Source organism: Vigna umbellata, chromosome 2 (genome assembly GCF_029865625.1).
Source record: "Vigna umbellata cultivar VRB3 chromosome 2, Vumbellata_1.0, whole genome shotgun sequence".
Taxonomy (NCBI): domain Eukaryota; kingdom Viridiplantae; phylum Streptophyta; class Magnoliopsida; order Fabales; family Fabaceae; genus Vigna; species Vigna umbellata.
The window spans coordinates 37,778,689-37,789,893 of record NC_142166.1 but is presented as its reverse complement, the minus strand read 5'-3'; the positions used below and the strand labels follow the sequence as shown (position 1 = coordinate 37,789,893).

General features: G+C 32.7%; 1 protein-coding gene across 2 annotated transcripts; it reads right to left on the bottom strand.

The window, feature by feature from the left end:
* Positions 1–2,385: 2,385 nt before the first annotated feature.
* On the bottom strand, positions 2,386–6,925 carry LOC124822248 (protein DEFECTIVE IN MERISTEM SILENCING 3-like). Of its 2 annotated transcripts, XM_047294237.2 has the most exons (9): positions 6,759–6,910; positions 6,137–6,209; positions 5,800–5,943; positions 5,470–5,584; positions 4,942–5,179; positions 4,460–4,651; positions 4,044–4,364; positions 3,310–3,535; positions 2,386–2,806 (listed from the first exon to the last, which is right to left on the bottom strand). In XM_047294237.2, exons 2-9 carry the CDS (start codon positions 6,185–6,187, stop codon positions 2,771–2,773), a joined length of 1,323 nt encoding a protein of 440 aa, XP_047150193.2. In that variant the 5' UTR covers positions 6,188–6,209; positions 6,759–6,910; the 3' UTR covers positions 2,386–2,770. The 2 variants fall into 2 exon arrangements, with proteins under 2 accessions (XP_047150193.2, XP_047150194.2); XM_047294238.2 differs by lacking the exon at positions 6,137–6,209 and having other exon boundaries at positions 6,759–6,925.
* Between the last annotated feature and the right edge of the window lie 4,280 nt (positions 6,926–11,205).

Below are 11,205 nucleotides of genomic sequence, written 5' to 3'. Positions count from 1 at the left end.
GTACTATCTTTAGTCTACAAGTATTACAAAATACACTCAAACATTAACCTTGTCAAAACTAACACAAGAAAATACTTTGGTAAAACAAAATGTTGTCATCATGGCTAACCAACATGTTCCTATCATCACGATGACATGCAAAAAAACCTTTAGGCCTTGTTCTTTTGAGTGGATTTGAGGGAGTGGATTTGAGGGGATTTGAAAGGATTTGAAGATAAATTTTTTTGTTGTTTATTTGAGTGAATTTAGAGGTAAATGAAAATGAATTTGAAAATAATTTTTTTTTAATTTATCACGTCAATACAATTCTATACTAATTCTCACAAATTTTATTTTCAAATTCACTATCATTTACCTCTAAATTCATTCAAATAAACGACAAAAAAATTTATCTTCAAATCCTCTGAAATCTCCTCAAATCCACTCCTTCAAATCCACTCAAAAGAACAGGACCTTAATTTCCCAATATTCAGTTTCATAACTCCAAATAGAAAAAACATCAAACTGCTATATGCAACAATATTGCAGGCTGTACCAGAAAGATCACTTATGAAAGCAAGTGGTAAATTTACTATTATACCACCCGCCAAAAAATCTACAACTCATAATAGAATAACTAATACTGGTTTTATTTCACTCGTTATCTCCCATCCCTAATTGCACAATAGACGTACTTAATCAAGGGAATGAGACCAACACTGCATATTATGTTATTTACAATTACTCTAATTATTATAAGTATATTATCGGTGGTAGGTAATTTTCCCATAACTCTTATTGCTATTTTAATGAATCCTACAATAATGTCCTTTATCAACTATTTTGTATATGGATCAAGTTGTGTATTTCAATATCCTGAGCAACAATACCACCCTTAACAAAAACAACACCATAATCAACAATAGCATAATTTTCAACTACAACAACCTCAACAATAGCACCATCCTCATAAACCACATCCTCAACAATAACATCCCTAACAACAACATCTTCAACAAAAAGAACATCCAAAAGACAAATCACTAGTTGTTAAATAAGAAAATGGGATAACAAAAAATATGAAAAAAGAAAATTAAATACCAAATGTTGTTTGAAAGATTAAGTTTCTCATATCAAAATGTACGATTAACTCCAATTAAAATACAGTCTAAAATATAAACAAAGAATATATGATTAACTAATTGAATAATCACCTATTTAAAACGTATAATGTGTTACACAATAATTTTCTAAATAATAATGCTTCTATCATATTTTTTTGCTTTATGCAAATAAACTTGCTAAATAAATATCCATTCTCCTTCTTATCCGCATTATCTAGTGTATCTATTTCTCTAACACTGTTTACAAATTAAAGATAGCAATACATGATTTATACAATAAAAAATATAAAAAAATTATTAATTTTAATTATCATAAATATTTAGATAATATATTAAAGGTAACAATGTGGGTCAGCCGGTGTAAGTCCTAGGCTATGGGCCAGCCTGGCTATGGGCCAGCCTACCCGTTTTTTCTTTTTTCTTTTAGTATCTTGTAGTAAAGCCTTCATTGTCTTGTAGGAAACTTTATATTACAGATTATATTTCAAATTTTACTATCCAAAATACATTTAAAAGAAATTATATTACAGATTCTAAAAGTCAAAATTTCTGAATTCACTCATTTCGAAACCAACGACCAACACCAAATTGAAAAACAAAAAAAAATTGAAAACTCTTCGGTCAATAAAACAATGCAACTCACTTCCTGACAAGTTTAAACGACCAATAAATACTTTTTGAAGAGCTTTTTACAAGGGTGCACCGCAGGATATAAATAATGAAGAAGGAAAACAGAGTGGGACATAAAATATATTTTATATTTTTATTTAATTTCTATTAAGGGTAAAACGGACATTTCAACAAGCCTATAGGGTGAAAAAAAAAACGAGAGTGCAGAAAGTAATGTTCCACTAAAAATATATTTAATCATAGGCTATTACTTCCTCTGCACCCCCATCAGATTTTTTTTCTGCACCCTATCACTTCCGAAAATTATTTTCAAAAATACTATAAACAATTGCGGATATTTTTTTCAGAAAGCAATCATCTCCTTCTATTACGATTTCCGGAAAGCTTTTTATAGGATGGAGAAGAAATTTGACTGGGTGTAAGAAGCAATGGCCTACATAATTTTGCTCTCGTTTTGGGAAATAAAACCCATCCACTCTTGTCAAAACATGTTATTCAATCTAAATTTTCCACGAAAATTATTTTATCCCACTTTAAATGATTCAGACATTTTTAAAGAATGAATCGATTAGTAGGTGTGGAGAAAGAAAGGGAGATTGAGGAGGTTCTCCATCCTCCAGAAACTGCAGAAAAAGAAAGAAAAACGAAGAGCTACAGTTAAAAGATTTTTTTTTTTAGAAAAAAACTAAATGGGGAGATGTATAATGTTCACAGCCTGTAATCAACAGTCAATACTGGAGTACCATGAGTATACAAGGGACCAAGAAGAGGTTGTCCTGGCAAGCATGTTTGGTCTTGAAGGGTAACTAGGCATACTGAGGCAAATCTGATAGCAGTGTCCTGTTGGCTAATCTGAATTTTCTTCACAAGAACTTGAAGAAAAATAAAGCCTTAACTGTCTCCAGCTTCAGAAACCAATCTTCTTGTTTCACCATCCAAAATTTTTATCTTCCAACTTTAGAAACCAAAATGGAGAACAAAACAGGTTGCTAGGCTCAGGCTCCTTTCTTCGTTGTATGCTGTCAGCCTTAATTCAATCATCTACTAACAAATCTGTCAGAAGCAGTTTGAGCCTGATGGTGCCATTCATTAAAGAAACATTACTACGGTTAGTTATGTCACAGTTCAAGATTACAATTTAAAATCAGATATGGAAAGCTCCCATCACTTGAGACCACTATGTGGACTTCAAATTTAATAAGCTTGCAATTACATAATTTAGCATGTTCATGCATCAGTATCAAGAGACTCTTTTTGTTGAAATTGATAGTCAATAGTCAACAACCATTACCGACTCTGATAGTATTTTAGGATATAACTTTCCACTAAACAATATTTGAAAGCTAGGAAAAGAAGCCTATGAAATACTACAAAAGTTCAGTTTATTAAACACTATTAGAACTTCCGGTAAGCTTTCCAGCTAGGACAACAAACTAGAAGCTGACTAAAAGTTCTTGTCAAAACATAGCCTTAGTAGAAATAACTTAAACCGTTCTAAAATAATCAAAACGACTTGCGTGAGATCAAAACAGAATAAATCCCCTAGAATTACATATCCAACTTCCACATAGATTACCTTAGTTGCATTTGAGGAACTTTGCGCCAAATACCTAAGATAATCACCCTTCTTTCTGTTGAAATTGAGCCTTGCCGTGTCCAACAACGCCTGCTCCCTTTTTAATTCCTCCAGAATCTTTTCTTTCTTCCATTTGACTTCCTTCAATTGTCTGGCAATTTCACCGTGATGGTTATCAAGCTCCATTGATCTTTCTGGTCGGGGGAATCTTACATCAATATCTTCCCTGCAAATTGCCCAGATTTTTCATTTAACGATTGTATTCTTTTGAAAACAGATTACACCAAAGAGCAGTTCAAAATGAAACTTACTTTATTAAGAAAAAAAGGTTCTGAATTGAAAAACATAAAGCAATTCTTTATCAGTGAACACACAAAAAAATGTATCAGCTCAAGAACCTGAAAAACCTTAAATTCACAGGCTCAATGACCATACTGTTGAGGTTCCATGTTGTGTGATAACGTATCAAGACTTCCATAGTTCTTATCATGAGTTTCTATACAAATTACAGAAAATGATAGAGATAATTGACATTGATGGACCTCATTATGAATGGCATTATTATTGTATACTGCAGTTAATCCAGCTAAACCACCTACACTTTGGAGATTGAAAAGTTTTCGGTGGTATACAATAGCAAAATAGATTATCCTCCGGTCATTATCTTGTGTTTCTACCTGCCATATAATTCTAAAAAGTTAAAAGAGAGAGAGATAGATTACACATCATGTTACCTATTGCCCAAGGAAAATGCACCACAGCTCCGAATTATTCCTCCATCCAAAGAAAGAGCTCCTTCACTTATGCATGGAAGTGCTTGTATCATTTCAGCCCTTGTCTTATATACTTGCAGACGAGAAAAGAGATTATAAAAAAGAGTTTCTCGGAGACCATAACCATTGGGAGTTACACAAAATAGGTTTGAGCTGTCTATATTAATCATATTCACTGCAAAGCCAAGAAATCCAGCTGGACACTCCCCATTAGGCAATCTTGGGTTTAAAATATCCAGCTTCCGTTGTGTATCATCAACCACATGATTACCAGCATAAGGCCTAAAACATACAAGATGAAAAAGTTATAATAAAAAAACCAATTTATCCAAAACAACAAATTAAAGGCATAAACACAAGACTCTTGGAAGCCATGCCTCAGAGATTCAAGACATATGACTAGAAATCGACCATCCAAAGCCCTTCCAATAGAAGCACCTAGCCCATGAAGTCCACAATTTTTGTTTATACAGCCTTCTTTATCATACATTTCAATAGCTTGAACCCCTTCATAAGTCCTACAAACAATTGCCAGCATAGTCTCCACTCCCAAATACTCTGAGAAAAGTCTGCAACCAAATAAGTAGGGTGAAACTACCAGCGTGTGCTCACATATTCATAGATAATAGCATCAAACAGCATGAGCTTTCTCATTAGGTGAGGTTTATCACACAGCATTTGACTGGGGTGAATACCAAATCTTCAAAGGAATTAGCAAATGATGGATGAGATATACATTATTTTTCATCCTGTTTAAAGATAACACTCCTGGGACTAAGAAAAAAGAAGCTATTACAAGTTTGATATACGTGCAAACCTTCACACAAGCCAGAAAGAATATATATTTTGCCAAATGTACCTGCTAAGATTGTCATCCTCAACTTTTCCCAAAGTAGCAACAATACCCACAATGTCCTTTGTCGATGTTAGAAGAGAAGTCTGAGCTCCATGACGAATCTTCAGCTCACACAAGATACCAGCCGCGGATTTTTCATATTGCAGTATTTGTTTATCTACATCCTCGTCAGTTGTAGAGGGTTGATGGTCCATATTACCAGCTGTGGCCATACTTGAAGACTCTGATTTCCCAACAGTAACTAAGAATACAAAAAGAAAAAAACATAAATGATACTTGAAAGTTGATTACATCCTAAATAGAAAATGACTGTTTTTCATATATGCACCTCAATATTCAGTCAATACAAATTGTAAGATGTAATATAACACGACTAACATCAACACTCATCCATTTATAACCAAAAGTGCTGATGTTTAAACAAACAGATAAAACCAGTGAACCACTGACCAGCAACAGTTTTTTTTATAAGTATCCTCTTGTCCACCAGCCAAACAGAGAAAAAACCTTTAAAATGAACTAGAAATGGACCTTGCAAATGAAGAATGGAGTCGTCAAATTTGATTTTTTCAGAGTTCAAATGATTTATGTTGTTGTCATGCTCCCGAATTTGTTCCCCTAACTTGCGTAGTTCATCTTCTAGTTTCTGCAAGTATTAATAGGAATGAGGGGTAAGTTTGTATAAAGCATCTTCACTCAATTGAAACCCAGAACATAACAAAAAATGCACCTGACATAAAGTTGGATAAGATAAAACAACTCGTGCACACACCAAGAATTAAAAAAAAAAAAAACTATTTTATTAACATGCAATTAGTAGTGGAAAAGATCCTTTCTGTTAATAGAAACGGCATAAGCAACCTGGGAGTGTCGCATGATGGATTGTGCTAGTAGAATTTCTCCATTCTGCATTTCCTTTGCATCAACAGTGTCTTCATTCAAATCCACTTGCATCATTGCTGAAGAAGCCCCTTGGATGGATAATGAATTTGTACGAGCAGAAAGCTACACAAATGAAGGTAAATACAGACGGACAATGCTTACACGCAATAAAAAGCAGCAAATCAAGGACACTCCAATGTATCCTATGGAGAATCAGTCATTACGCTTTTGCATCTAATTTGCAAAGATTCCAGTAAAGGAAAAACAGACCTAAACCTAAATATTACTGCGTAAACATGCCTTGAAGGAGTCTTACTATTTCTATCTTCTCTGTTGCAAAATCATCACCACCAACCATGTGTCTCATAACTTTCTAACTCAATTTTATCCTTGGACATACAAGAAGAGAGCGATGCAAGTAAGAGACAATAAATTGGAAAAAATGTAGGGCATCTAACCTAAATTAAATAATTTGAAACAATCATTTTATTATTTTCAATTCTATACTTCATGAAGAGCAGGTATGAACAAAGATAACAACTCACCAATATAAAGTTCAGTCAACATCATAGAACAGAGCAACACGCAACATGAATGCAAGTGTTAAAAAATGCAGGTCACAGGTGCATCAGAAATTTAATTTCACATTTACTGACGAAGAATAATTATAGTTGTAATCATTATCATAAAAACCTAAAATTAAATAAGAGATTGATTGTGACCACCACAATCGGCACTGCCAGAACAAAATTGCCCGGTCCGTAATCCTCTAAACCCTTCTAAACATTGGGCATGAGTTTTGAACATGTTGTGTTTAAGTCAAACATATAATTTAAGAAAAAGAAATAGAAAACTAGGTTGTGTATTGACAGAAAGAGTGGTTTATTTTGCATTGACAGGAAAAGGAAATTTGGTGAAGAATGCATTGGGAAACTAACCTCTTTGGAAGCAGTGGGTGTGGACGGGGGAAACATGACTGAGTGAATGAAAGTGCAGAATGGGAAGTTTAAAAATGGAAGAGAGAAGGAGAGAAAGATTCTCTCTTTCTGCTTCTGTCTGCTGTGTAAATTGTACTGTTGATTCTTCCCTCACTGCCTACCAACTGAACCACCACCCAGGCACAGCTATATTAGAAAAAGCTATTTATTTAAATAATTATATTTAAGTATTATAATTATATACAGTTAAAAGTATAATATTTAAATAAAAAGTTTAATTTATGAAAAAATTAAATAATTAACCACGGGTATTTTTTTATGAACAAATTAATTAAAAATATAAAATTTTATTTTAACATTAATTTTTATGTTAAATTATTGAAATATAGAAAATAAAAATAAAAATAATATCAATAATAATAATACTACTACTACTATATTATAATAATAATAATAATAATAATAATAATAATAATACTCTTTCGACAATCAAAATAAAATAAAAAGATAAATTATAATGAAAAAAATTACAAATAGTTGAAATATGATCCATAAAAAATAAAAATAAAATATAAATATATTGTGAAACATAATCTCGTATAAAATAAAAAAACAATATAATGTTAAAATTTGTAAATAGAATTATACAAATATAGATAGAAAAGACAATGATATATTAAAAGATATTAACGTTTGGAATGAGATAAAAATAAAGTTAACTAAGTATTTTGAACAAAAGAAACATCAGATACGAATAAGCAACTCAAAGTGAAATCCAAACATACTATAAATCTAATTTCCATTAAAAAGTTAGAGTAACAGGAAAATGAGGTAAATTTATTTAAAAAGAAATATAAGTAGAAATGGTAAATATTAAGATTAAAAATTAATATTTGAATATAAATTGTCAGGCCTCGTTAAAAGCACCCAAAAACCCTTGCTCAGACTCATTAAAAACGCACCCAAACCCTTCTGCGCAAACGCCAGGTGTCAAGAATCGAAGTTTCGAAAATCAGTTAGTGGATGGCAGGTGTCGACAGGAGAGTGTACGTCCGTTTGGACGTGGGGTAAACAAAAATGTTTTTTTCTGAAAACCCTGCCCACTCTCCTCTGCATGCATCCTTTTTTCCAAAATCTGATCTTTCATTTTCCTCCTTATTCTCTCTAAAAAACCCTCCCTTCTCTCTACTGTAACTTACCCTTCTCTACTCCGATCACCGTTCAGGCACCGTGGAAGCATTCTCGGCGTCCCAAGCTTCATCTTGAACCGATTGAGTTTCAAGTTTGAACTGGTAAGTCTTCTCCCCTTAGTCGTTCATTCTTAGTTACATGCAAACCACGTTTTGGTTTCATGCGAGGGTGTAGTCTAAGTTATATTGGTTTCTTACGGTTTGGTATAGTTTGGAAGAGTTAAGTGATCGTGAGGGTAGAAGTTGTAGTCGGACGAACCAAGAACCAACGTTTAGGACGTTCACTCACAGATCCAGGTAAGGGAAGCTTATTTAATTTAATTTGTATGTTGTTGAAATGTTTTAACGTTCGTTTAGTTGATGAATGATTGAATGTATGTATCAAGTATGAATACTGATATGGTGGTTGATGTGGAATATGATTTTTTGGTATGATATGGATTGTATGAAGTAATCAAATTGATTGTGATTAAAATTTTATAAAGTTATGAAACTATGTATTGAGAAATGAGTTGAATATAAGTGAAGTCTGAATATGTATTTCCCATGATAGTGTACGTTCGTTATCGAACGGTCATTGACCGTTCGGTAGTTCTGTTAAATTTGTTTGAAATGGAATTCCTTCAATTGGGGAGAATTCTAGTTGAGGACGAACGCCCTCTTGTAATAATGCTATATTTGAGCGTTCGGCCAAGCGTAAATGCCCCTGAGTGTTATGTGAGGAATTGAGAATCTTGTAAACATATATTTGGATACTTAGTCATTCTTAAACCCTATCTTCATCTTCTCGTATTATATTTATTACTATTAATATTTCTATTATGAGTTTAAATCAGTGACGGGTCTCAACCCAAGCTCTCGTAATGAGTGGCGCTCGGTCTTATACCGAACGCTCGTAATCGTTTTTAATTTATCAAACTTGATGAAACAACGTTCGTCCAAATTCAGTAAATCCTTTTACCGTGTTCGGTCATTGACAGGCATTAGGTTTCTGTAATCGAATTATTCTAAATATGATTCTTTAACGTCTTGATGTGTCTACATTCATTTGGATCCGGCCTAGAGCCTCCGTACTTACTCTATTCTTTGAGTGTGGGTCTGAACTCACGAGAGTCAGTTCATTCAACTGATTCACGTGGAAAACAACGTTCGTCATATAGGGTATATTATTGTAATCGGTCTTATTCTATTCTGGAACTAGAGACCTCTCTGTCTCGTTCCAAGTGTTCGTCCTCGTTCTGAGTGAGGATTGAACGTTCGGTATCGAGTATCTGTAAGAATTTTTGAACAAAGATGAAATTTAACTTATTGGTAATGAAAGATGAATTTGAGAAGAATGATAATGAAAGATGAAATTGAGAATGATTATGAATGAAATAGGAAGAGAATGTGATATGAATGAAATGATGTGGATTTTGGATGAGCGTTCCAGGGAGGAATGATTCTTGGATGAATATTGATATCGTAAAGTATGAATGTGGACAAAGCTTAGCTGGCGATTTATCCTGATGTTCCGTGAGTACTCGTCCTCACATAGAGGGGAGTAGGTCATGTGTGGGAACGGCAGGAGGTCCTGGTCCTTATGGGTACTTTGGATGAAACAGACTAACCTCGGGTGGCAGCTGATGAGAATTCCAGTTACTACATCACCCGGGTGCATGAACGTCGTAGCTACACAGAATTCATACAGTCCGGACAGTCGGTCTAGTATCAGGGTTTGATTTGAATTGTTTATTGGAATGTGTTTGAATGTGCTTGCATATGAAAATGTATGTTATTACTTGAATTAAATTACATAAGCTTACCCTGTGTCTTCTTTGTGTTGTCTTGTCCTTGTACGTCCGTCTTGTCTTTGCAATGATCATCCGTGTGGATGTGAGCAGATGGAGACGCGTTACTGGAAGAGGCGCTGGAAGAAGGAAATTTGGAGGAAGATAACCTTGTCGACGTGGAAGTTAAGGCCGAACCGTAGTACGTTCGGTTAGTAGTATAGTTTAGTTAGTATAAGGTGTCGTTCGGTCACCTTTTTCTTTTTAGTAATGACCGTTCGGTAAACTTTCTTTTTATAAACCGATCGGTCTAGTCTTGTTATATTGTAAAGTTAAGTTTATAACTTTATGTAAGGTCGATCGGTCGTGATCGTTCGTTACTTAGTGTAAGACTGAACCGATACGTTAATTAATGTGATTATTCTATTGTATGGTTTATTACTGTATTTATGGGATGTTACATAAATTCTTTTGTGTTAAATTATAAAATCGACGTAATAATTTATTAGTGATACACACTAAAACAATATTATATTATTAAAATTTATAATTGAAATTTGTGTTTTATAGCAGGCCATATAAAATAAAAAACAACACGAAATGCTAAAATTTGTAATTAGAATTAGATGCACAAATATAATAAAAGATACTGGCATATGGAATCAAATGTATTGTTTTCTTAAATGATAAATATTAAGATTAAAAAATAAAAGCTGGATATGAATTTATTTCTACTAAAATACAAAAATTAAAATAATAATTTATTAGTGATGTGTAATTATATGATTAAAATTTTGAATTAGACATTTTAATTAGGTATTATATTAAATGAAATGCTTAACTTGTTTTGTGGTGGTGTTGTTCATAATTTTATTATGCAAAAATTATTTATTATTATTACAGTCAATGCATACTATTAGAACTATTAATCAAAAGAGACTTATAAAAAAATTATGTAATACATGCGATAAAATAATGTTCACATGCATAGGAAAATGCACAATATAGAAAAAGAGCATAAACTAATATACTCTTATGTAGAAACTGGTCGAACAAACTTGAAAACTTCATCTCAATAATCACTTAGACTCTCTCTAATCTTCAAACAAATGATCCAAAAGTTAAGAAGCTAAGAGAGATAATTGAGAGCTCTTAAAGAATAGGTTTTAGAGAGAGATTATACTTTTTTATAATGAGACTCACTAATAGAAATTATATTTATACAATGAACTTTTAATATTAAAATAAGTGAGTCTATCTCATTATTTAGAACACGTTATCACTTCTAATACCCTATTTTCTAAGCTCTCACAATATGAATTATTTATTATTGTCATATAAAACAAATGTCGTGTAATAATTTAATCTTACAAAATATTGTCAATAAAAATTATATTTATCACTTTGACCTATTAGCCTAGTTTGGCTAAAAGGATATGGGCTTAGTTTTGGGTTAAGGTGTGTGCCTAAAATTAGGGTTTTTTAAAC